The sequence below is a fragment of the Ursus maritimus genome, unplaced genomic scaffold (genome assembly GCF_017311325.1).
Source record: "Ursus maritimus isolate PB19 unplaced genomic scaffold, ASM1731132v1 scaffold_30, whole genome shotgun sequence".
NCBI classification, from domain to species: Eukaryota; Metazoa; Chordata; class Mammalia; order Carnivora; family Ursidae; genus Ursus; species Ursus maritimus.
In genome coordinates, this window is record NW_024425564.1 from 3,557,167 (window position 1) to 3,583,797 (window position 26,631).

At 54.4% G+C, this 26,631-nt stretch overlaps 1 protein-coding gene across 4 annotated transcripts in view; it reads right to left on the minus strand.

Annotated features, from left to right (window-relative positions):
* Positions 1-26,631, minus strand: part of ANKS1A (ankyrin repeat and sterile alpha motif domain containing 1A) — a 177,570-nt gene that overhangs the window by 14,382 nt on the left and 136,557 nt on the right. For all 4 annotated transcript variants that reach the window (XM_040644733.1, XM_040644734.1, XM_040644732.1 and 1 more), the window contains 3 exons: positions 21,216-21,282; positions 15,824-15,930; positions 326-424 (listed from right to left, as the gene is read on the minus strand). In XM_040644733.1, coding sequence (XP_040500667.1) covers positions 326-424; positions 15,824-15,930; positions 21,216-21,282 — 273 coding nt within the window. The remainder of the gene's footprint in view (positions 1-325; positions 425-15,823; positions 15,931-21,215; positions 21,283-26,631) is intronic.

Consider the following 26,631-nt stretch of genomic DNA (forward strand, 5'->3'; position numbering starts at 1 on the left):
AGCAGGAAAGACCCCAAGAGGCTCCGGGTGCCAGGTCAAGCCTGTGGGTACCAGCTCCTGGGCTGGGCAGAGGCCTGGAGCCTCCCTCTGGAGCCTAGACTGGGTCCTCAACTGTCCCTAGTCTCCGCTGACTCTCTGGGGCCTCAGGACTTGGAAAGAAAGTAAACAGGTCTCTGTGCTGCCTGCCGGTCCCCCAGGCTGCGGGGCAGACACCTTGCGGTGATCTACACGCCCTGGAGCCAAGCTCCTTCCCTACTCTGGGTCCAGGTGGGGTCAGGGAGAGGGCCCTGGCTGAGGCTAAGGCTGCAGGGCCGTCAGTGGTCACCTTGGGCAGGGACCGTGCCGCCTGGAGCAGCTTCCGCCGGTGCTGGGGGTCACTGATGCCGATCTCCCGCAGGTCTTGCTCTTCCATCACGTTAGAGCCCTGAAAGCGGAAGACATGAACGTGAGCCCCCTCCTGAGCCTCTCGTGGCCGCTCACCGACTTCTTTACCAGAGCCACTGACGGGGACAGAGACCCCGGGCTCCCGGGGGAGGCTGGGCCAGGCCCCGGAGGTCTCGTGTAGGCAGGAGGCTGAGACGAGCCGCAGACAAGTCTGCCCACACAGCCCACTCCCGCCTGAGCGGCTCCTGGGCAAGCTGGGCAGTGCGGCGCTCGGGAACGTGCAGAGGGCAGTGCCGTGGACCAGAGCGGACGGCGCCCGGGGCGCACAGCGTGCCCAGCCCGGCCCGGCTCTGAGTGCACGCGCTTCTCTGGGGGCACGTTCCACACCCTTGGAGATGCGGCACGGGTGGGCTCTCCCAAGGTTCCTCACAGACCTGCTTTCCTAACTCGAAGGCTGTAGCAGCCACGCCAGGTGAGCAGCCACAGAACCAGACTCACCCCGGGAGGGAGGGGTCTCAAAGCAGAGATGTCAGAAAGTGCCTTCTGGCCGGGCGGGGAGCTGGGGTGCACCAGAGCTGGGCCTCTGAACGTGATGGGGGGGTGCTGGCGCCCCCTGCACACCTGCCTGCCACCTGACAGGGCCCCAGGGCTTTGAATCGGACCACCCCCATTTCACGCTCATGACCCCAGTGGGCTTTCTTCATCCTTGTTTTATGGATGAGGAAAAAGAGGCACACAGGTCAGGGCCGAGCGGAGGCCACACGTCTGGTGGTGGTGCTCAGATCTGGCTGCTCCCTGGCCCCCCAACCTCACAGGAGTGTCGCCGGGTAGGTTTTAGCAGATTATGATCCATGAGAACCCACAGGTTCTGCCCTGCTTTCGGCAACAGCGTGCCCCCAGAGGCAACTTACTGCTTTCCCAGATGTCCCTCCAGAGCCAGCCTCCTTTCGCCACAAACGGAATTCTTGTTCATGTTGTTTGACACCTTATTCTAATGACTTAATACACAGGCGTACCTCGGAGATGGATTCCGAGTTTGGTTGCAGACCACAGCAATAAAGGGAATATTGCAATAAAATGAGTCCAATGAATTTTTTGCTTTCTTAGGGCATATCAAAGTTATGCCTAAAAAAACAACATACATACCTTAATTACAAAATACTGCTAAAAAATACCACCATCTGAGCTTTCAGTGAGTTAAAATCACTGAGCACAGATCACCATAAAAAATATAATAATGAGGGGCACCTGGGTGGCTCAGTCGGTTAAGCGTCTGCCTTCAGCTCAGGTCATAATCCTGGGGTCCTGGGACTGAGCCCTGCATCGGGCTCACTCTCTCTCTCTCTCAAATAAATAAAATCTTAAAAAAGTATATAATAATGAAAAAATTTAGAATACTGCAAGAATCACCAAAATAGGACACAGAGACACTAAGTGAGCAAATAGTGCTGGAAAAATGGCGCCTACAGACCGGATCGACGCGGGGTTACCACAGACCTTCCATTTGCAAAAAATGCAGATCTTCAAGGTGCAATAGAACGAGGTATGCCTGTATCCGGGAGATTGCTCCATGCCAGTATAGGCAGACCCGCCTCTTTTTCAAAGCTTCACGCTCATCCAGGTTAGGGACATATTTCAAATTATTCAATCAGTTCCCCACCGAAGGAGGACTATTTCCCATTTCAGCTTTTACAAACAGTACTGCACGAATTCCCCCATATGTGCATCATCTCTAGGACGGCTATCGAGAGAGAGTGCCTGGTCGAAGGGTATGTGCATTCAGGAGTCTAACACATACTCCCATCAGTGATACGAGTGCTAGATTCCTCGCACTGTCGGCAATATGGCGGAGAGATGGCTGATCGCTGCGCAGTTCTCATCGTAAGAGCATCCCACCGTAGGGGCGCTCCCGCATCCTTCCAGGTTTTATCAATCAAGTATTTATATAGCAATTACCACCCCACTCCACGTTCCACATGCTTGATACTCACTAGCCCGCTTAATAAAAGGGACTGTTGTTACCCCCACTTCACAACTCAGGAAGTTGAGGCCCAGACAGCGTCAATAACTTGCAGGGGTCACATGTGTAAGCGTGGAGCCAGGATTCGGCCCGGTGCTCCTGTCCCTATGCTCTAGGTCCACACGCACAGGGGCGTCCGGAGCCCCTTTTGCAGGAATGACACCCTTACAGCCTTTGTGCTCATCTATGGAGATGCTGATCTTTTCTGTACTTGATGTGGAGAAGTTCTTTATAAAGTAAGGAAATTAACACCTTGTAACTATCTATAAATAGAGTTAGACAATCGTTTTTTCCAGTTCATCATCTCTCTTTTGACTTTCATGCTGGCTCTGCTCGTGTGGAGATGCGTTGGTCTACACCTTGCCGAGCTGCCTGCAGTTCTGTCAGGCTTAGAAAGACCACCCATCTCCAAGATTTTTTAAAAACAGTTCTTGCATATTTTCTTGCTGTAATTTTAGTTTCATTTTTTATAATTAAATCTTTAATCTATCTGAGATTTTTTTTTTTTGATGTAAGGTTTAAGGGTTAGGACCCAATTAATTTTTTTCTAGGCAGCAAGTTGTCCAATTCTTGAATGAGCTATCTTTTCCCTACCAATCTGAGATGACCTCTCATGTGTCCTAAATGCCTGTGTTACTGGGACTCTTTCTGGACTTTCTATTCTACTGAGGTGGGTATAACTTATGCCCACTTTACAGATGAAGAAGTTGAGTAACTCATGCCGGCTCATGCAGACCATCACCCGAGCTACAGTGAATGCCGGTGCATAGCCTCCCCAGAGCCCGTGTGTGGTGACAAAACCTTTGCCCCACAGAGGACGCCTTCCAAGCCTTTAGCTCCAGGGAGCCCAGGCAGAGAGAGCTCTACAGCCAGAACGGAAGCTCTCTCTGCTCAGGCTGCAGACAGAACACACTCTTTTGCAGGGACATCAGGGAGGCCTGGGCCTGCAGAAGGCCCCCTGTGCCGAGGGTACCACTCCAGATGTGAGGCCAGCTCCTAAGTCACCCTGAACCCAGAGTCGCCACCTGGAGATCCTGCAGTCCTCCTGGGCCCAAATCCAGCTGATGGGAAAGGCAGAGAGGTGCGGCCACAAGCGCAGGCTCTCTGCCCGACGATGACATTGCACTGAACTAAACAGTGCGCCTCGGCAAGTTTCTGAAGTCCTGCTGTAGCCCCAACATTCACTCCGAAGCCTTTACAAGCTTTCCGGGCCACACTAACGCTGAACTGAGGGCTGACAAACAGGAAGCCCAGATCCAGCTGGAGATAGGGCCTTCATTACCCTGTCAGGAGGAGTGAGGGTGGGGGGCTGTGCGGCTGTGAGGAGACAGAGGCAGAGGGAAACAAAATAAAAACAAAGGATGTGATGGAAAATCAAAGCAGGCAGTTGCCAGAGCATGTCCTGGGTGCAGGCAGGACATGGACTTCCTGCATATGCCACATCAACATCCTCCTGGATGTGCAGGGACTACGAATCCTCAAAGATGAGAAACATTCTGGAAGCTTCCATACCTCCTTTACTAAAGGAAGAAAGGGACTGCTGCCTTTTAGAACCATCTTCATGAGGAGGGCGATGGGGGAAGAGAGACCTTCTACCACACTGATGCTTATACCAAGAGCTACTATTGTCCCAAGGCCCTGTGCTGCGTTCTTCTTTTTTTTTTTTTTTTTTAAGATTTTATTTATTTGACAAAGAGAGACAGCCAGCGAGAGAGGGAACACGAGAGCAGGGGGAGTGGGAGAGGAAGAAGCAGGCTCCTAGTGGAGAAGCCTGATGTGGGGCTCGATCCCAGAACGCCGGGATCACGCCCTGAGCTGAAGGCAGACGCCTAACGACTGCGCCACCCAGGCGCCCCTGTGCTGCGTTCCTAAATAGGGAGATAAGAAAGTAGAACAGCTCACTGGCCTAAGCATTTCAGTGAATAGAGCTTTTCTTAGATTTAAAAAAAAAGTTTCTAAGTCTAAGAGAAATCTGAAACACATAACTAGTCGACACTTAGCCTGGTTGGGTTCAGTTCCTGAGGAAGGGAGGACAGCAGGACAGAGGTGGGACAGAGTACCAGGGCCTCCCCATTCTAGGCGTCCTGTCACTCCGTGCTCACAACCACCTGTTCCACACATTGGATGCTAGGACCCAGGCTTCACGGTACAGAATCCCAACTCTAAGCACCGCATGGACCCCTGGAGGTGAGTAAGGGCAGGGCTTGCCAAGGCCTCATAGTGAGGGAGAAGCAGGGTCAGGACGTGGCCCAGGCCTCTGCATACACAGCCCAAGCACTGGGCCCAGTGCCCTTGGCATCTAGAGGCCTGGAGCATGCTGACTCAGGCAGAGGTCGTCCTGTCAGAGCTCAGGGCAGGACAGCACAAACCTGCTCAGTGGACTGACTTGCACAATCACACACCATCATTCCTGGGTGTCCCTCCTTGGGAAGGCATAAAGGAGAAGCCGTGCCTGCGCGGCAGCAGTAATTAATTCTACTTTCCATTTGAATGGTTTCTCCTTCCTGCAAGTATCTGTCATTGGGCACCCATTGGTACCTCGAACAGTGGCTTGTCGGTGCCGAGTGGGGTTTCCAAAGGCCAGAGCCTGGGCCTAGCTCAGTGGATACGCAGACAGAGGGGAAGAAAGAGGCCTGCAGCCAGGGGCCACGGGAAGGGAAGGACCACGGACAGCAGGAACTGCCTCTATGAGTCCAGGGGAGAGTCCTGGCAGAGGCGGAGGGAAGGGCTCTTGCAGGACCCACAGCCCTTTCTCCCTAGCCTTCTCTGGCCCTCCAGGGCTCTGATGATCTTCAGAGTCTTCCTGACCATACGATTTTAGCAGAAGGAAAGACCCTTTTACATATTGAAAGGTATCTCACTTGTTAATATTTTGCTGGAAATTTCTTTAACTGCTGGGCATGTCTTCATTCAACAAATAGTGGAAAAGGCCTAAGAAGGGAACATTTAGGAATGTGGCACATTGGTGTGGACCCTTCTCAGCCGAAAGGAAGACAGGCTGAGCGGCCTGCTGAGGGACCCACGGCTGTTAGGGGCCCGAGCCTCTCCCCTGCCTGTCTCACTCACAGCTTTGCCGCCTGACATCTAGAGCAACGCCCGGAAGGTTGTCCGCGTGCAACACGAAACTGTGGAGTGACCAGGGAAACTTATGGTTGGAGAGGACCCTGGGGATGTAGAAAGAAGAGTCTGAAGAGCCAAAACCAATGCTGCTGACTTCACAATTGTGGTCTTTGGGAGTCCTCTGTGAGGGACAAGGACGAGGTCTGGGGAGAGGTGGGGACATGCTGGGGTGGGGAAGGGGAGCCCGAGACTTGTGGGGCTTGGGGGTGGGTGGTGGCAGGGTCCACGGGGAGTTTCACGGAGGTGGGAGAGGGCAGAGAAGTGGGTCAAGAGCTCCCCAGCCGAGGGAACAGCACGTGACAGAAGCCACCCTCCTTGGGAACAGGGGGAAGTTCCGGGTGGTGGAGTGGGGAGGTGGGCCTGGGCTCGGGGGCTGTGCCAGGAGTTAGCTGGTCCTGCTCAGGGCAGGGGAAGCTGTCCAGTTTAGTCGCAAAGAAGCACAGGTTCGGCAAAGGCCTAGCCTGCCTGAGGTCTGCCACATTCAGTTCACAGAGCTGCCTCTTCTCCAGCCCAGAGAGGAACCAAAGTGGAGAGGGAACAGTCATTTGAACTTCACTCTACAGTCCCGACTTGTTTCCAGGCACACACGGCTCAGCAGTCCCTCCGCAAAGGGTCCGCGCATGGGGAGGTGCAAGGCGAGCTACGGTTAGGTGACCCAGGGCGGGGCTTGGGAAGCTGACTCCAGACCGAGGGTCAAGGATCTACAGCACCCCGCCCCTGCCTGTCATGCAAGTGTGGCACGGCGCTCCGCCCGCCTCCTGTGCACAGGGAAGCACTCGGGGCAAGAAAGGGGTCGGCCACCAGCACGCCCTGCCAGGTGGGCGGCCAGGGCTCTAGGCCGGGCCCATCACTGAGACGCAAGGCCAAGGGATGTTTCAGCCCCTCCTCGAAGAAGCCAAGCCCCTCAGCATGGAGGTGCGGGGCAGAGGCCTGGCACCAGCTCTGGGCACTCTTCTGCTCGGGCCCTGATTCCACGGCAGACCGTGAGGTCGGCTGCCCTCTCCTGTGGCTGGCCAATCCTGCTCCTCCTGTCAGCTGGGATTCCGGGACCCAGCAGCTCGGGCAAGCACTGCAAACTCGCCACCACGCTCAAACTCAGCCCTCGTGGGAGCGATCCAGAGCAGGGCAGGGCCCACAGGCTGCCTGGGGGGGAGCCCTGACTGCTGTAGTTGCAGTGAGCCAGAGCCCTGCCCCTCGTATTCACTCTGCCCGCTCTCCCAGAGGTCCTTCCTGCACCTCCTGGGTGGGCCCCTCGCGCCCCAGACTGCCTGGGTCTGCTCGCCCCCGCCCTCCTGGCCCACCTGAGAGGATCCACAGGTGGTTAGCACAACCCCAGCCTCAGAAGGGTGCTCCTGGCTCAGACCAGGGCCCTGTTCTGTGTGAGGCCACCTGCGCCCCAGGCGACCGGGCCTGGGGTGGCCCATCGCTGGGGGCGGGTACGTGCCCTAGGAACTACAAAAGCCTGCCTGCAGTGGAGGAAGCCACAGTGTCCGCTGGCAGATTAAGTCCTGGGGTGCCCGTGGACCCGAGTGTGGGCAGTCACTACAGCTAGTCATAAGAGACGGCTAAATGTCACAGGCAAAGGGGTGCGTGCAATAATCGAGAATGAGAAAAAGCAGGCTCGTAGGCAATGCACCTGGGCACTCCCCCTCCGGGCCCATCAGTGACCAAACGTCAGCCCCTCTGACATTTGGATCTGGCCCCCACTCAAAGGCGGATACCGTCTGACGGAAGAGTGTCCCCTGGCAGAGCAACACTGGACTGGACTTGCCTCCCCAGGTTTGTCATCACCCACAGGTGGCTTCTGGACTTCCCGCTGGTCCCACCCCTCCCACCTCATTTCCATATTCACCGTGGCTGCTCTCACCTCCTTCACTTGGTCATTTCTCCCGCTGTCAGACATAAAAAAGCCAAGACTCAAACCTCTCTCGGGGGAGGAAGCATGAGACAGAGCTGCAGCCTGGCCAGATTTTGCCTCTGGGGAAAGCCTGGCACCTCAGGTCCCTCTCCTCTCCAACCCGTCTCTGCCGGGAGGGCTGCTCCGGAGGAGGCCCTGCACTGGCAAGGCAGGGGCGGGGGCCTGGGTGGCAGGCGATGAGGGAAGGGGCAGCCTGAGGGCACCCAGCGGGACCCACGACACTCGCACGCGCCTCCCCGCACAGATCTGGGGGGCCTGCCTCCTGGGAGAGGAGCGGCCACACCACAGCTCGGTCAGCAAGGCCGGACTCCGGGGCAAGTGCAGCCGCGCCCCCCCATCTGTCTGTGGAGGCCCCCTGGCCCCGCCGGCTCTCTCGGATATTTACTAGGCAGTCTCTGCTTCAGGAATGTTGTCGGTTTCCACGGGGCCCTGCCTCTATCTTCCCCCACATTAGAAACATTTTTTTTTTTTCTGAGTAGAAAAATTATACAAGTTTATTGAAGTACATTTTAAAAATAAAGCACAAAGCAAAATGTGAAAGCCACCTACAGATCCATCACCTCACGGGAAAAAAAAGGGGGTACCAATCTGGTATTTTTCCTAAGAGAGTATTTCTTAAAGGGTAGGATTGGAATCACTTCTATCAGTTTGGTGTGTTTTTCTAAGCTTTTATTTTCAAAACTTTTAGCAAAATTGGGATCATAGTACATATATTGTTCTCTTAACTGTTTTTTTCCCCGTGTTCTCCTGTATTGCACGCACCCCTTTGCCTGTGACATTTAGCCGTCTCTTATGACTAGCTGTAGTGACTGCCCGCACTTGGGTCCACGGGCACCCCAGGACTTAATCCGCCAGCGGACACTGTGGCTTCCTCCACTGCAGGCAGGCTTTTGCAGTTCCTAGGGCATGTACCCGCCCCAGCGATGGGCCACCCCAGGCCCGGTCGCCTGGGGCGCAGGTGGCCTCACACAGAACAGGGCCCTAGTCTGAGCCAGGAGCACCCTTCTGAGGCTGGGGTTGTGCTAACCACCTGTGGATCCTCTCAGGTGGGCCAGGAGAGAGGGGGGGCGAGCAGACCCAGGCAGTCTGGGGCGCGAGGGGCCCGCCCAGGAGGTGCAGGAAGGACCTCTGGGAGAGGGGGCAGAGTGAATATGAGGGGCAGGGCTCTGTGGCTCACCACTGTGGCCCCAAATGTGCATAATGATGGAAACCAGAAGCCATGCTCCTTGAAGCATGCATGCGTTCACTCACCTGGGGGCTGAGGGCTTTCTGTGTGCCAGCTACCACACGCAAGGCAGCTGCCGTGTAAAGGAATAAGAACCTGTTCAAATGAGAACTGAGTTCAAATTCTGATTTTGCTGTTCAAGGTTCTTACAAAGTTAGAAACTTGTAAATAGGAATAAGCCCCCACCCCCGCTTCACAGGTTAAATAAGGACTATCCCGTGGCGCTGAGCACTGAGCTGCTGGCAGGAACCAGGTGCTCGAGGAGTCTTCTTGTGTCTCTCTGTTCGCCGCTGTCTGGCCCAGCCAACTGTGCCTGCCCTGGGGCTGTGTCACAGAACTTCCCGAACTGACACCTTCCCCCAGCTCAGGCCCCTGAGCCACAAGAGTGGCTCAGTCCTGCCCCGCACCCCCTACCCCACTGCAGCATAGACCTGTCCTCACCCGGAGAGACAGAACTAGCTTGTGACCAATCCAACCAGTTCCACAGAGGAGGAGGAGGAAGCACAAACGTCACCGGCTCTGTTTCTGAAGCCAGAGGCCCTCTCCACCTGTCACTCTCAGAAGGGCTCCCAAGGATGGGTGCAACAGCACCAGCGTCGGCACTTGGCTCCCAGTTTCACGGAAACGACACCCCTTTGTGACCCTCACTCTCCCAAACAGGTTCTTGGCATTCTCTCTGCACCAGGCCCAGCATCCTTCCCTCCATCTGCTGCCTATCACTCCTGAACATCTGCCTTTCCGAGGCCTTGTCTGAGGCCAAGGTGCTGTATTCACCCCCCAAATCAGCAGTGGAAGTTAGCTAGGCCCAAGGCAGTCTGGACTCAAAGGGCTCAATTCCAAGACCACCCAAAGCAAGCCTGACACTACGGACCTGAGGACAGAGCCAATGTGCATCCGGCAGAGAACGGCCACCGCCTGCCCTCCACTGAGGGGAACATGCCACCTTGCCACCATACATTCGTGTCATCACGGACGGTCTCAGTGGCTGTTATGTGTCACAACAGGGAACGGTGTGTCTCCCGTAAAGTAAGCGGTCAAATGAGATGCCGTGGGACGGGGGATAAACCGGGGGGGGGGCACCAAATCTTACGAGGGTGGGGATGGAGGAGAACCCATATCTCCTGACTCCCAGTATGGTTCTCTCCGCAAGTAAGTAGAACCTCAACTTTGCCCTTGAGCCTTTCTCCTGCCAGTTGACTTAACTGTGGCCTCAGCAGGCTGCTGACCTTCACTGAGAATGCTGTGGTGGTCACGGGAGCTGCAGAGCCAGAAGGCTTCAGTGCCCCTCAGCCAGTGCCAAGAGCTTACTGGGGTCTGATTCCCACCGGCTTCTTTTTTCAGCCTTCTGTAGAGTGGCCCCCAACACACAGTGGGTAGATGGAACGTCTGCCTGACCCAGACTGGCACCTGCAAAGATGCCAGACAGCACCAGCCCCACTCACGGGCTCACATGCCAGGGCCCTTCTCTGAGGCGACGCACTGAGCACGAGGCCCAGACATAGCACGTTCCTGGAAAAGGGGGTGTGGAGACGAGAGTGGGAGGTAGGAGCATGACTCTGGGCCCAGGAGACCTGCTTCTAGTCAAAGCTCGCTTGAGGAGCAACCTTGGGCAAATGACTTAATCCAAGAGTCCTCAGTGTGGAGTCTATGGACCCCAGGAGTCCACTGATGGGCTCCAGTGATGCCTGTGAACACCTGAATTTTAACGGACACTTGCTGTATGAGGAGGTCTGTGACTCTGACAGAGATACATGGGCCCCTGGGCCCCGCCCTGTGGGCTTCACTTTCTGCACATGCGCACGGGTGGGCACTGGAATACGTGAACATGCAGACATTTCAGACTCCGGCACAGACCCCCCTGTTGCTGCTCATAATCAGAAGCCACGGACAGTCCACCTTAGAGTGTACTTAGTTAATTTCACAGACATGAAGATAGTTGTCTGTTTCTTCCACTGTCAAGGGGACTGGAGAAGGCCAGAGCAGTACCAGTGGAAACCACAGTGGGACTCCAGCTGCTATCACACCGACCCTGAAGAACTCCACAGGGTCTGGCAGACAGAAAGGAAGAGGGAGAGCAAGAGAGCTCATGGCCTGGAAAGAGGCCCAGAGTGAGCCTGCCTTGTCTCAAGGTGAAAGGGCCCAGCAGAGACGAGGAAGCATCTGGTGGTGCATCCACCCTTGGGACCCCGAGAGGAGTAAGGTGACCAGATAAATGAGTCGGCCCAGGAGGCAGGATCCACACTGTCTGAAAGTATTCCTTTCAAAGCCCAGCTCCCAGCTCCATGGACCCTCTGATGCCCCTAGTTGAGGAAACTCTCCCTATCAGGCCCTGCTTTGCACTGGGGCACAGAAAATTCTGACAGAGCATCCAGCAGTTAGAGCGCTCTGTGGGGAGAAGAGGGGGGTAGGGCAGCCGGAGAAGAAGTCAAGGCAGGGAGGAGGCATCTAGACAGCAGTGCCGCAGCAGGCCCAGGCCAAAAGAGGCCCTTGAAACCTGAGAGGGAAGAAGGCAAAGAGAGGGAACACGGGGAGTCAGGGTAGGAACCCAAGGGCATGGCCTCTCTGTGTACAGAATGGTGCTTCCCAGGCTGAAGAGTGAGAAGCTAATCCTGAGACAGAGCAGGGAGAGAAGCTCCGGGGTCTGGGGACCTGGCTGGAAACTTCATAGAGGCCAACAAAGAATGACCTCCTCCCCGAGCCTGTGCCTTTCAGCTCTCTTGGGGCTCGCTCCTCTTCACCTGTCATCCCTCCCCAACACACGGGAACAAGCTGGCATGGTCTCAGAAACAGACAGGAAAACAGCAGGAGCCTATCTGCACGTGGTGGAAGCCTGTGGAGAAATAAATTGACAGGAGGAGCAAGAGGCCTCCGTGACAATGCTGGCTGTAAGAGGCGACGGGCTCGTGGCTCAGTGTGCTTCTAACCCATCTTGAGCTGGCTGCCAGACTCATTTCCCTGTTCCATTTGTCTGTCCGCCCAGCATAGCCCCCACCATGTGCCCGCTCTCCACGTGCCCTGTCATCTAAGGTGCACCCCGACTAAGGGGGCTCTCTGCCTGATAAGGACCACAACAGAGGGCCCCCCATAACGTGGCCGTCAAGGCTGCTCACAGTCAAGCCCAGCCCACCTCTCCTGCCTGGCCAAGGCCCTGCCCCTCACTATACCGACCTCTTTACTCCCTGCAGACCGCTCAGGCCCCACACTCGCTCCTCTGTGTGTGGGCTCTCCAAATCCCAGAGCCCCAGCAAACCCAAGTGCGACCCAGAAGATCAAAGTTGCACAGTCCCTGCCACTTACTGGCAGTGCCTCCACCCTCTGGGCCTCACAGCCCCATCTGAGACTCGACCAACAATACACCCAGGGCCACGAGCCGGCTCAGTGCCCAGGACGCTCCACACTCGGGAAGGTGGGTTCTCCTCCCCTGTGCTCCTGCAGCACCTACATGCCTCACCACAGCACTTAACACTTGGCTGCTCTGTTGTTTTTATTGCTTTATGTGCCTGTTTTCCCAGCTGGACCATCAAGTTCCTTCAGACACATGTATTATCTGCAGGAAATGCAGAAAACCTATTACATTCCAAAAAAGAGAGTAAGCCACCTACAGTCCTCCTTAGATAACCACCGGAAGCATTTTCGCTGACCCCCTTGCACCTCTTGTGCAGAGAGGTTTTCTTTTTTGAAAATTAAGATCACGTTGCATATGGATTTTTGCGTCCACTCAATACTCCAAGGTGAGCATTTCTCTACGTCAGACATTCTTCAAAAACATTTTTTAAACACCCACCAAACACTGCAGCACGTGGAGCACCATCACTGACTCAACTGCCAGCCCATGAAGGGAGGTCAGCCTCAGTCCCCAGACAGGGAGACCTGCCCCAAGACGTGTGGAGCTACCAACTCGCTGACCGCCAATGACCTTCCCGCTGTGTTGATCAAATGCATCTCCTCCCTTCTCCTAAGAAACCCCATTTCCCGTGGACAAGACTCGGGGTGAAAAACGGAACTGGCTGTGATGTGTGAGCCAGTGTGGTGGGCTGGCCAGCAGAGGCAGAGCCAGACTCCTGGGCCCTGTCTCCCAGGGCCTGGTGTCGGCCGGATCAGCCTAGGGAACACCCGGCAGCCCCCACTGCCCTGGCTCTGACCCCTCCAAATCAAAGGTGTTTTCTGCCAACAGTCAAGAGACTGTGGGGGTGCCTGGGTGGCTCAGTCGGTTAGGCGTCTGCCTTCAGCTAGGGTCGTGATTCCGGGGTCCTGGGATTGAGTTCCACATCGAGGGCTCCCTGCTTGGCGGAGGAGTCTGTTCCTCCCTCTCCCTCCCCCACCCCACGCTTTCTCTCACTCGCTCGCTCTCTCAAATAAACACATAAAACCTTAAAAAAAAAAAGAGAGTGTGAATAAAGTTCAAGGAGCAATGCTGGTCCAGCTTAGTCATCCCATCACAGGAGCAACAGCCCAGAGTACGAGGATGTCGGACCTAGACAAGACCCAGGAGGGCATGACAGGAAGTCTTCAATTTTCTCAGGTGTGGAAGTGTGTTCTCTGTGGCCCAAAAGGTAAACCTGGCCCCAAGGGACAGAAACCACAAGGAAACAGATTTTGGCTCAGGCTGAGCAACGCAAACAATGAGCGGCTACTACTGTGTAAGGTGGTGAGTCCCCCTGTCACTGGGAAGCATCAGGGCCAAGATGATCTGGAAGGGCTTCAGGCACAGCTGATAGACCACACGATGGTCAAGTCCTTCTCACCCTGACAGGGAGCTGTAGGACCCTGTCACAGGGGAGGCTACGGCAGCGCCTTGTCTGTGAAACACTCTTCGTGGCCGTATGTTCCTCCTACAACTAGAGCCCGGCTCCCCGGCAGCCACTTGCACATCTTGTAGAAGAGTCTCCCGGGCATTTCCAAACCAAGAAGAACATTTGCAACCTACTGAAAACCCAACCACATGGACATATACCATAGCTAACATAACAGAAATTAGACCATATGCACTGAGAGAATGTTTCTAAATAAAAATGCCCCCCTTCTTACGTGTTTTTTCCTTTTTTCTGGTTGCTAAAACAATTAGCCTTACAGTCCATCTGGCGATTTACATGCAATTACCCAGGATGCTTTGCATGGCTACTCAGGCCACTCTAGGTATCAGAAGTAACATGCTCGGGGCGCCTGGGTGGCGCAGTCGTTAAAGCGTCTGCCTTGGCTCAGGGCGTGATCCCGGCGTACCCGGATTGAGTCCCACATCGGGCTCCTCTGCTAGGAGCCTGCTTCTTCCTCTCCCACTCCCCCTGCTGTGTTCCCTCTCTCGCTGGCTGTCTCTCTGTCACATAAATAAATAAAATCTTTAAAAAAAAAAAAAAAAAAAGAAGTAACATGCTCAACTGAGGTGTAATCAGCATTCCTTCCTGTATAGACTCCGCCTGCCAGCGCCCCGACGGAAATGAGAAAGTGGTGATGAGGAACAGCTTGTACCCAGGGCAACAGGAGGGGCCTAGAAGGGTCCTGGAAAGACTGAGCTGCTGGCCTCCCTCAATGAGTGTCCTTCCCCAAAAGAAAGAGACACGTTCTAATAGAGGCCCTGCATCCTGTGTGGACATTTGGCTCAGGCCCAGATTTACCAAGAAGCCCGCCTAGCTACTTTCTGGGCATGAGCACGGGGAGAGGCAGGGAAGCAGTTTTAAAGGAGTCTTGATGTTCAGGTTTTGGGAACCTTACCATTTCCATAATTAGCAGAAGGAGGGGTGAGAAGTCAGAGAAATCAAGAGCTTAGCCTCTAAAATACTGAAGCACAGGGAGTGGGACACTGTGAAGTCCACAGCCCCCCCCCAACACCCCCGCCTGTCTTGACAGCTGGTCTGGTGAAGGGGGTGTGCCGGGAGAGGGACAGTCCCTCAGCACTCAGCACCAGGGGCCAACTGCCCCAGCTCACTGGCTGAACCACCATCTCTATCCTGGGTTTGTCGGCCTTCCCCCAGGACCGTGGGGAGTCAGGGATTAGGTTTTTAAGAACCATACATATACCCAGTTTAACTTAAAAAAAAATTACTATTTAAAAACCTAAGATTTTCAAAAGCTGAAAAATAACTGGCCCTAAGCTGTTTTTGGAAGGGTGGTTTGCTACAGACTTTACTGTCTGCCCTGGAGAGGGAGATGGCGCAGGTGAGGCGAGCCTGTCCTGGTGCGGGTTCCTCCCGGCAGCCCCAGACTTGCACCCTGGGCAAGCTGCTATTCGGGAAGCACCAATGCGAGCCCATCAGTGGGAAACCCACAGGGGGACCCACACTGGAGCTAGGAGCTCCGGGCTGACTGACCCCGCCTCCTGGAGGGCTTCCAGGAGAGGGATGCTTATGGGCACCCCGCCTGAGCTACTTTCTGGACTGACAGAAAGGAGCATCGGCTCCTAAGCCCAGTGTCCCAGCCAGGCCTGGACTCCACAGGCATCCTGAGGAAAAACACCTAGATTTTTCTTTTTCTTTGACCCCTTGCGTTGTGTAAGAAGACAGTACAAAATGATATCTCAGAAAAGCAATGGATCCTTCAAAGCACCAATTCAGCCTCTCCTCTGGGCCATCCCTGAGGTTAGGATTCCCTGAGGCTGCACGGCCACACTCCCCACCCCGGAGGCTTGGCCTGGCCTGGGCAGGGAACAGAGGCCTTTTTGTTAGACAAGGCTCCTTGCTTCAGTGACTACCCGCTTGACAGCAGCATTCTGGGGAATAAAGCAACCTTCTGGTACCCAACAGAGATGGGACAGGAAGTCACCACAGGGAACCTGGGTGTCCCGTCCACCAAAACTCCCAGTGTCTGACCCGCAACAAGACGGTCTTGAGGCCACAGCGCACAACACATGGTCTGAAGCCTGCGAGGGGGACCAGCGAGGGGCAAAGGTCTGCAGTCAGGGACCCTACCTCTCAGGACGCTGACTTGCAAAGAGCTCTCCCGACAGAACTCTTTCGGGGAGCAGAGATGAAGGGAACAAAGTTTCGGAAGAAGGCACACGACACTCAGCTGATTTACTGGATGTCTAAGTCACTTCATTCAGCGCTTTGCTGGGATACAGGTCTACGTACTGTTTCACACTCCAACAGGGGCCACAGGAGATCAGAGAAGCCTGGTTCCGCGGGGCTGCACCCCACCCCTGAGGAGGCCTCCGGGCACTTACCAGGAAGCGGACATCGTCAAAGCCATTCAGAAGCAACTTGCTCTCATACTGCTGCAGCCCCACCGCCTCCAGCCACTCCCCGACGCTCTGCTCCAGCGTCCGCGAACCTGACGAGAGAGGAATCGGCAGACGCTTGAAAAGGGAAAAACCATTAAGGCGGTAGCAGCGGCACTCAGAGGAAGACAGGTGGCACTGCCACATCATAGTCATTACCATAAAGCAGCCAGACTATGTACAAGAGACCAGAGAGCAGAGGACCCGCAGCTCCTCTTCCGGGTGCAGGCCAAGGGCAGGACGGCCCGGGCTGCACACACACCCACCCCTCAGTCTGAGCTGCTCCAGGGCCGTGGTGGCACACATGCACGGTCGCCGCCCACAGGTCGGGGGAAACTCCTCGTCAGCGTTCCCACTGACGTATTTCAGGACGTCTGTTCCCACGGGCACTAGAGGGGCTGGGGGGCTCCTCTCATCCATGCAACTTCTGGAGCCCCCGTGGGGCCGTGGGCGAGGGGCAAGTCCTGTGACCTTGCAGCACACACTGGTCAGGAGAGAGCACGCCTCTTCATGCAGCTGAGGGGCACAGGCACACAGCGAGGGCTCCGGGAGGGAAGCAGCGGCGGCTGTTCACGGGGGCCCAGCGCATGCAACACAAGCAGCACAGAACCCGGCAGGGGCAGAAAAGAGACTTTTACTTGTTTTCCCCCAGCAGTCCCGGAATAAGCAAACCATGGCCACCGGCCCTTTGTGCTCAGAGGCTCAAGGCAGAGGGGCCGAGAGTGCGAGGCGCGGGCCCCGGCCCGGGGATCGGGCTCAGGTGTGGCTCGGCTGTGACGGCGACATCGCGCTCCTTCGGGCTGCGCGGCCGGCGGGGCCAGGAGCCCAGTCCACAGCTAGACTCCGGCTGCTGGCGAGCGGGGTGTCTCCCGCGCCAGGGCGCTGTCTGAAGGGCTGCCTTCCCGAGCCGGGCTCTCTTGCCGGGGCTGGGCATTCATTTTCCTCTTCTGATAGTGGCTGTTCCTGGGACTCGCCTGCCTGCTCAGGTGGAAAGCAGGCAGGCAGATCCGGTTCTTGGCTAAAGAAGACAAAACCCAGCCCGATGAAAGAAAGGGGAAAAGGAAGCGGTCCTCTGTCAGCTGAGCTGTGGCGGCTTAAGTCTATTCACGTTCTGCGCTCTTCTCTCTTTGGCTGAGTGATAAAGACGGCAACTGTCTTCCCAGGGTCTCCGGATCCTGACGTTCTCCTCGGAGGGCAAGTGGGGAAGGGCCGACATGTATCTGCTCTGCTCCTCACACCGGACAGGGGCGTGGGGTGGGGTGGGGAGGAACAGAGTTAAGCCCTCCCTGCAGACCTGAGCTGAGCGCCTAGCCCCCACCTACTTCTCTGGTTTTCTTTGGGCAAGAACAGATAAAAGAAGGAAAAAAGGAGGAAGGGAGGAAAAAGAAGAGCCAACTACGAGAACATCACCTCCAGAGAACTCTTGACACGGTGAAAGTCATTCTGTTGTTTCCGGCACTTTCTGCCCTTCAAGGAAGGCCAAGGCCACCTGGCTGGGTTATCTAGGAGCCCCTGGTGACCCACTGTCCTGGGCTCCCCCTCCTCCGTCCTCTGCAGAAGAGCTGGTGGTCAGGGACCCGGTGGCCTCCCGATGCACGCTGCAGCAGCACTCCAAGACGCTGGGTCCCCTGCCCTTGAGTGGGGCTGTCTGCTCCAGGGAGCCTAGGCGGCAGGCTCTTGTGTGCCCACGAAGTCAAGTATCCCCGGCTGCTGATTCATTCCTGCTTGTAATCCCCCAGCCGGGCAGCTGTGGTCCTGCCTGCTCCCGGTGGATGTGTGCGCTCGCAGAACCGCAGCAGAGTGCTTTGTCTGGAGGCTCCTGGGCTCCACGCTGCCTGCTGCCGGCCCCACAGCCCTCGCTCGCTCTCATCATGTCTGGCCCTCCCCCTCTCCCCTCCCCACCCTCCTCCCTTCCACGCTCAGGAAAATACATCAGGGGTCGGACATCGGAGCAGAAGCTGCTGCTGCTGCCGCCGCCAAGGGAGAAGGACACAGCAGCACAAGCACCAGAGCAAAATGACAGGTCCCCTGGCATCTCGTGTCAGCCGACACACATGCGTATGAAAGGCGGAGATGGGGAGACTCTACCTGCAGCTCAAGGGGCTGGAAACAGCTTATCGGGGACAGAGAAGGCACATTCCTACAGTTTGGGCCAATAGTTTCTAGGACAGCCAGAGAAGGGGACAGAGGAATGACACGGCCCTGAGGGCACAGCCCACAGGTGAAGTGACCCCCCCGCCCACCACGTAAGAAAGATTGTGCCTCCCTGCCAAGAGGATAAGCCATGGGCATCACAAAAACAGGCGACGAAATAAAGACGTTACACCTAATGTTCCTCAGGTGAGCGAGCATACTCAACAACTTGGAAAAAGACTTCTCTCAGGGCCCGTCGGAGCCCAGGGGAGAAGCGCCAGGCCCAGAGCAGGCTCCTCACCATCCAGAGGAGGGCATGGGAGGGGAGGCACCAAGGAAAAGGCCCGAACCCCAAGTACAGCTGTGAAGACAGAAAAGGTAACATGTAGAAACAAAGACCCAGGGACCACATGTCACCCTCTAAACATGCTGGGGGACGCCTTCAGCTCAACAGGCTGTAGATGGCCCTGGTGAAGAAGGGGGCTGTGTGTGCAGGGAGATCAGGCCCTGGAAGGAGCCTGCAGTGAACAGCTACTCAACAGCTCAAACGGCTGGCTTTTGCAAAAGCAAGCAAGTGATCTCTTCTGCCGCTCGACACACAGGCCTTTGTTGAAAGCAGCCAGAGGGGCCCAGGCCAGTGGGAAGTCTTCCCCTCCTGGGACTCCTGAGTGGAATGAGTTGTGAAACCTGTCTGCTGGGGATTCGGGTAACTAGCTCCAGTGCTGGAAGCTCAGGTTCCCAAGGCCCAAGACAAGAGTAAGACTCCAGTTCCACGCATAGTCTCGCCCTTCAGCGCATGATCCTCTGTGACGCCAGTCACACCAAGCAATCCTGTGCTTAGCGAATGGCTGCCTGCTGGACGGCCTGCTCTTCCTCCTCCCAGGCTGGCAACCCCGGAGCCCAAGCCTCTTCTCCCAGATCCAGAAACCTAAGGACCATCTGGACTCTGCCACTGACTATTCAAAATAAATGAGAATTCTGCTCTGGTCTGAGCTGAAAGCTGGTGCTCCCTGAGGTCCTGGGGAAAGCCCCCTCCTGATCCACTGGGTAGGAGACAGAGTTCACGGGCAGAGCGGAGTCGACTCTCTCCCTGCTTCCTAGCCTGGCAGCAGTCCAGACACAGCAGGCGGTGCTTCTGCAGCACGGGTGGATGCCCCTCTGTTCAGGTGGCCGCTCCCGGGTGCCCACCCTGGCCTCTCCTATGCTGCCGGACAGAGGGTGGCTCAACTCAGCGGTGCTGAGACAGACTGCACATTGGGACCGAATGATGTAGGGGGTAGCCGGACCCCCTCTCACCACTCCTGGGGGTTTGTGGGGGTCAGAACTGGTGGGTAGGACCTGCAGGGCACGGAAAGAGCTCAGTGTCGCCACCCCCGAGAAGGGCTCTTCCAGAAATGGGTTTTCCAGAGCTGCTGCCACACCTCCTGATTTATCCCAGTTGAGAGGTAATGGCCTGCTCTGACCCAAACTCTCAAGCACAGGCGCTCCTTGGACATAGAGGGGTGCAGGGAAGCAGAAAGCAGCTTCAACTGAACTATCGATTCCGTTCCTGGCTGTCTCCAAAGCACAGCTCTGAAAACTGGCAACGGTGTTTGTCTCAGTATTGAACGTCTATTCCCAACACACACTTGATTCCTGAAAAAGCCCGCACACTACGACAGAGTGTGGGATTGTCTGCCTGAGTGTGGAGCCCGCACCTGGAAACAGAGCCACAAATTGTTAGCCACCTCTGCAGACCCCAGCATGATCCAAGACTGACAAGAGACGACCAAAGCGGGCTGGGCCCTCTCTGCTAGGAGCCAGGGAAACAGGGCGGAGCCAGGGAAACAAGGCTGCTGGAGGGAGGAGGCTCCAGGAACCCAGCTAGAAAAGTGGTGGAGGGAGACAAGCCAGGGGAGCTGATGCCCCTCTTCTCTAGGCTTTTCAACACGACTAAGGAATTATTTCATGGACAAAAGACGAGCAGAGCTACCATTTACCTCTTTTGCTCAAGTTTTTGTATCTACGACTCATTCCCAACAAACCTATGAGGTAGGTACTATTACTCAAACGTTGTAGACAGGGAACTGTGGGCTCAGAGAGATTAAGTGACTCGCCCAAGACCTGTATGTATCCAGAAGGAGAATTTGAACCCAGGCTGAGGCCCCAGAGCCCATGTTCTCCCCACAAGCACCATGGCCTCAGCAGCTCCTTTCTCCCTGAGGTGCACACTTGTCCCCACCCATCAGACTTCCTGACAGGGCCAGAGGAACGAGAGGTGTCAGCTGGGCTAGAAGGCCAATCCTGGATGGAACCTCCTGAGTGAGCAGGGAATCCCATCCCTTTAGTTAGAGAGGCATTTCTCAATGACGGGGAGAGGCCAGGCCCCACCGAGCTGCTCTCAGCCTGGGAGTTCTGGTGGCAGGGGGTCTGCAGATGCTTGGGGGAAGGGGTGTGAGACTTGCTCTAGTGAAGAGGCACCTTTAGAAATGTCACCTGAGGAAAGTAACACAACCACAATTCTATCATCAAGGAAAACAGCTCAGATATGGTCTCTCTAGGTGTCTGCTTCAAACAAAGGAAACTGAGGCCAACCTCACCTAGGGCTTTGAAAAGAAAAGCATGCCCAGAGTAGTGGTGACCTGGAGTAAAAATGATGAGTGACTAGGTAAACGGAAAAATGCGGGAAAAGACAAGGAGCAGCAGCAAAGCCACCCCCTCCAGGTGATGCAGGCTAACAGTCTGGCCCCGCTGATCTGACCCAACGCTCTGCCACTGGCATGGAGTAGGCAAACTAGAGCCATTTTCTCACGACAGGTTGGTCCCAGAGCTGTCTGGGAAGCTGGAGAGACCAATGCTGAGGTGCACTCCAATTTAAGCCAATCAGAGAAAGCTTCCATGTACAGACATAATTATGGATAAGCAACAATCATTAACTTAAAAAAAAAAACAAAGAAACAAAAAAACAACGAAACCTTCCTACCTAATACACGGGCCTGAATTGCAATTTCCCCTTCAATCCGTAAAAAGTGTCACGACTCTAAAAATAACAGCTTGGTGAGCCATATAGATACATGAGGTTCTGAACTGCAGGAGCGTGCTGTGGGCTGACGCTGACCTCCCTCACCCACCAAATGTCTGTCTTCTGGGCCAGAGGAAAAAACCTGAGCCAGAAAGGAGCCAAAGGTCTGTGTTCCATGGGGAAAATGGCTGCTTGGTACGATACCTGAGATCTTCTGCTGTTCCTGAGAAAAGTCAATCCCTTCGCCAATAGAGCTCATGATTTTCTCAATCTGAAACGGAAGAAAGACGAACAAAAAGGACAGGCTGTCAGGCTCAGGTTAAACATTGCCAGCTCACCATCAGTGCCTGGGGTGGGGGTGCAAGGGTGGGGGAGGCCCTCCAGGTCTCTCCCAGATAATTCCAAGGTCCAGCACCAACCTGCAACGGATCAGAACTCTGCCGCTCAGATCAAGAAAGGCCCTTCCGTGACCACAGCCCCGGCTTCGAGGAAAGGAAGTGGGAAACCACCTGTGCTCAGCTGGTAGAAATGCCGGCAAATCTTCCTTCCGAGGCATTTACGTATCACTCCCTGAAGCAGTTCCGCCAGCCCAGCAGAGACGGGGCATAGGGGGCAACAGCAGGCCAGACCCGGCACATTTCACTGCTCACGCCAGAATTTAATTTCCATGAGAGCAGAGACTTGCTGACTTGGTTCCATACGACTCCCCAAGTGCCTAGAGCAGTGCCTGGCAAATCCTAAGCATTCAACAGATAACTGATATTGCCTGACTGCCAGCTCTGAGGTCTGAGAACAATTTCGAGAGCCGAGAGAAGCAGAGAACCTGAACATGGGAGCCTCTTAGAAGTCAAAGTGAGGCAGGCATGTAACTCTGATCAGAGGATCTTTTGCTCCCCGAAGGTATAGACACGTATCCTTCCTCTGGATCGTAGCAGAGCGAGCTGGTCTTGAAGCATCCAATGTCTCCAGCATTGCCCCCTGTATGGACCACCTGTTCCAGCCATCTGGCTTTGGTCACCCTGAGCCAGATCCAAGCCCCCCACTCTAGGAAACCTGGCCAGGGGCAGGGCAGGGCAGTAAGGAGGAGGCCACCTTCTCTTTTTCTCCTCCTCCTCTTTTGGGTTGCTGTGATAATGAGCTCATTCATGGCTCTTTTTCCAAAAAAAAAAAAAAAAAAAAAAAAAGAGAGAGAGAACCTTTTGTACCAGAGCTTGGATGCTTTTTCCTCTAAGTGCAAGTAAGGAGCCTGGGTCTGACAATCAAAAATAAAAACAAAAACAAAAAATCCCAACAACAACTTCCCAGCCAGTTTCCAGCTGGCAGACAAAGACGGCACATTTGACACCCAGCAGAAGAACACATCTTTCCCTTTGCAGTGGGGAGCTGTGGCTATTTTCCTCCGGCCACAGAAATGCCTGTGGCCTCCAGCAGTCACCTGATTGCCTGTTAACACACACTGTGAACTCCATCTCTGAGCTCAGCAAAGGCCAAGAGAAACACAACACAGCTGACCTGTGGAGCAAGAAGTGTGCCTCTGCTTACTGGCCCTAGGGCGCAGAGGCCGGCACAGAAGTGGGCAACACTACAGCAGGTCTGCCCCTCGAAGAAAACGCCTTCCTCCTTCCCTTCCTAGCGCACCACTTTCTTTGGCCTTCCCCCGCTCCCCAGCGCCCTGCCCCCCGCTCCCCAGCGCCCTGCCCCATGCCCAGAGCTGCCTCCTTCAACAGGCAGCCTGCAGCGTGCGCACCCACGAGGACAGGCAAGCACTTCCACCCTTTCCCAGCCTCAGTGTGAAATCGACAAACGTGGGAATGGGTCTTGCCTCCTAAAAAGAGCTGTTGTGTGGATTCAAAGTAGTCTGCACGTCAAGCATCCGGCCAAAGACCTGGTTCACAGCAGATGCCCAGTCAAGGGCTCGTGTGCTTTCCACTTCCCCTCCATTTTCCTCAGAGCTCCAACTAGTAAAACCTTGTTATTTTTAACGTTAAAAATATATATATTTTTACTTGTATTTTGTGACAAGTCCTACATCTCCATGATTCAAGGTTCAAAAGGTACAAAGATTATTCAGAGGAAAATCTCCCTATCCCTGTCTCCCAGCTGTCTACCTCTCCTCTCTGCAGGCAACCAGTATAACCAGTTTCTCAAGTATGCTTCTAGATGTGTGTGCAGTCCCATGTGAGCAAACATACAAAGATATTCTACCCCCATACTGATACAGGCAGTCTATATACGCCGTTTTGCATCTTGCTTTCTCTATTTAATTATACATCTTAGAGTTTTCCACAGTTCATAAGAATGTTCTTTTTTTTTTTTTTTCTTTTTTAAATGGATGAGGTATGTCATCCAGTGTGTGGCTATTTATTTAACCAGTTCCTTGGTGGGCACAGGGGTAGTTTCCAATTTTTTCACATTCTTAATAGCTCCATAACAAACACTGTTCCACAGACATGTTTGTACACATGTATAAGTGTATATGAAAGATAAATCCTAGTTCTCTCTTGACAGTTCTTCCAGGCTCAAAATCTTGCATCGCAGCAGGGACCCCACAGGTCATATTATCCCAACTTCAACCCCATGTCCGATTTTGCTAAAGGTCTTCCAGAGATGGGGCACTTGCTAACTCTCCCCATCATTTCGCCCTATTTGCAGAAAGCACCAATTTATAACATCTGTCTTTTTACACATTCGAACATTTTTTATCCGATTTCAACCCACTGGTCAGGTTATTCCCCTAGAGCACCTCCTCTTCCTCAGGAAAGGCTTAGGGATATTTGCAGACAGCTCTTCCCTTCCAGGCCAAGCTGCTCCCCCCCCCCCGCGGCGCTGAATGACGCGTCCGTGCACAGGTCCCAAAGCCTGGATTACTCGGTCAGACCACAGAAGCCTCCAAGCTGGGCAAAGAGCAGGCACTCCTTAGATGTGCCTTCCTTGTCCTTTTCTATATTTATAGGAGAAAAACAGGGTGCTCAGGGGCACCTGGGTGGCTCAGTTAGTTGGGGTCGACTCTTAATTTTGCCTCAGGTCATGATCTCAAGGTCCTGAGACAGCCCTCCCCCCCAATCGGGCTCCGTGGTCAGCAGGGAGTCCACTTGAGATTCCCTCTCCCTCTGTCCCTCCCCCTGCTCGTGCTCTCAGATAAATAAATAAATCTAAAAAAAAAAAAAAAGTAGGGTGCTCAAAGTGAGAAAACTTTTTTCTAAATGGGGGGGGGGGTTGTTACCCCTGGAATAGTTCCACCAGGCTATGGTTCCGTCTTTCAGGCCAAAGAGGGTGTATGCGGGAGAATCACCACTGTAAGAACCATGAGGGTTGGAAGAAAGTGTGTTTTACCTGCCGTTTTATCCCCTGGGCCTGGCTCGTATTAAACAGGCAACCTACTGAATGAATGAAAGGAAGTGGGGTGGGGCTGGTTTCCATTTACTTAGGGCCAGTAGTGGAAAGGCTGTTTTCCCAAGGCCATGCGGCGGGGCGGGGTGGGGGAGCTGAAATGGAGGATGACCCCAAGGTAGCTTTTCATATAAAGTAAAGTCACCTACAGCACATGTTTCATTGTCCTCATCATCCTGACACCCAAAGCCCCAGGGGACCTAACCAATCAACATCTCCTGGCCCAATTCACGAAATTTTGCCAAAGGGCCTTTTGAAATCACAGTGAACAGAGCAGAACACCCCGCTGCTTCTTTGCTCTGTTCCTTCCTTCCTGCCTGCCCCAGGAGTCACCCCACACCAACTACAAAGGGTCAGGAGCAGCCCACGTTTCCACAGCTCACCCTCTGGCGGGGTACACAAGAACTCGCACAACTGTCTCATGGAAACCATACACTATGCTTTGCTGTCCTGTGAACTGCAGTAGCTAAGTCAAGCTGAGAAGATTCTAGTTTATAGAGGAACTAGGAGTACCCAGCAGTTTACTGAGAGCTTACAACCCAGCACCCCTTCTGCCTTGGTGGAGACACAGGGCTAGGAGGAACGTGGCAGTGAGGAGGTCCTATGCGGGCAGAGACTGGCAGGTGCCCGACCTGACACCGTAAGCACTGATCGCACACTGGGGGGGTGATCCCACCCAGCCCCTCAGCTTGGGCTGGGGAGACAGGGAGGAGCTGGACCTCATCTTCTGTCTCTGTCACACCCTCCATGGCCCAGAACCAGCAGAGACAGAATATGGTCATTTCAGTCTAGACAGAGGAGCTGTCGGAGAAAACAGATACCATTCTGATCTATATACTTTGTGTAGTTTCACCATTTAGGCTCGAGATAAAAAACTAATCTGATTAGGCTGTTTTCCCAGAAATATTCTCCTTTCTCAGGGGAGAAAGAGGCAGATGGCATGTCAACGGAAGGGCACAGTTCAACGTTCTCCTTTCTGTTGTGTAGGATCAGTGACATATTGGGGGGAGAGACGGACAATGCCCATACCTTAATCCTGTACTTCACATAAAGCTCTAAAGGGAACTTCTGTTTGTGTTTGGTAAAGTAAGGCCTGAAATTTATCACCATAATGGATGCATGTATTTTTTAAAATGCTTGGGAATATACTGTTTTCAGAATGCATTCAGAGTTATTCTACTTAGACTCTCCCCTTCCACTCCCACCACGGATGTAGAAAACATATTCACCATGTGGCTGAAAACAAGAATAAGCACAAACACTCCAGACACTGCTGCTCAGGTCTGTGGACAGGTGCTTATTCAGAACACAGGATCCTGGGTGCTCAGAGGCTGGCAGTGGAAGGTGATATTCTGTATACAGATAAAGAGGCCTCCATTCCCTATCACTAAACCCTGGCTTCCAGGAACAAGTCAGATTACACTAGACTTTTCACTAGCTATCGGAAGTGAGGGGAGGGAGAAGACAGCTGTTGGGGGCAGAAATACTTCTCTAGGCACAGGGAGTCCACAGGAGAACCACGAGCCTCGGTGCAACTGGGCACCAAGGCCTATGTCAAACCTCCCTTCCAAAAGGGGGTACAAGTTAGAAGTAATGGCTATGTTCAGGGGCTCCCATTTGTAGCCAAAATATCGAAAGAGCAGTAATCATTCTGGTCAACATGCCCGTAAGGTGGTGCCTAATGGGGAGGAGGAAGGCAAAGGGACCACTTTCCTCCTACCTTCTTTTGGGGCAAATGGGAACATGAAGGGAGAGGTTTCTGCAATTCACCAGCCACTAAATTTGGCTCCTGAAGTCAGGCATTCTCTTGCAATCCTCCTTCTGCTGTCTGGGGAGCTCTCAGCTCCCTAGGACTCTCCCACTAGTTGGAAAATACATACCAGCACCCCTAGGCCTGTACCACCAGGGCTGGAGACTACCTTCTGCTTCTCCTTCCTGCCCCAATGCTTCATACCTTATTGGCCCAGAAACACACTCTGGTTTGCGCTGTGACTTCCCTGATTCACTGTTTTATGATGTGTCCCAGAGACACTATAGAACCACTATGGCTAAAGACCCTGATTCATACTGTGTCTTTGAGATCCCACACGGTGCCGTGCACAGACAGTGCTGGACCAGTGGACGTGGCCGGTGACAAGAACAGCTACACTGTGTTAAATGCCAACATCAGGCTAGTCACCTCACTATCACAGTACGAGAGGAAAGGGAGCCAACACTTCTGGACCCCAGT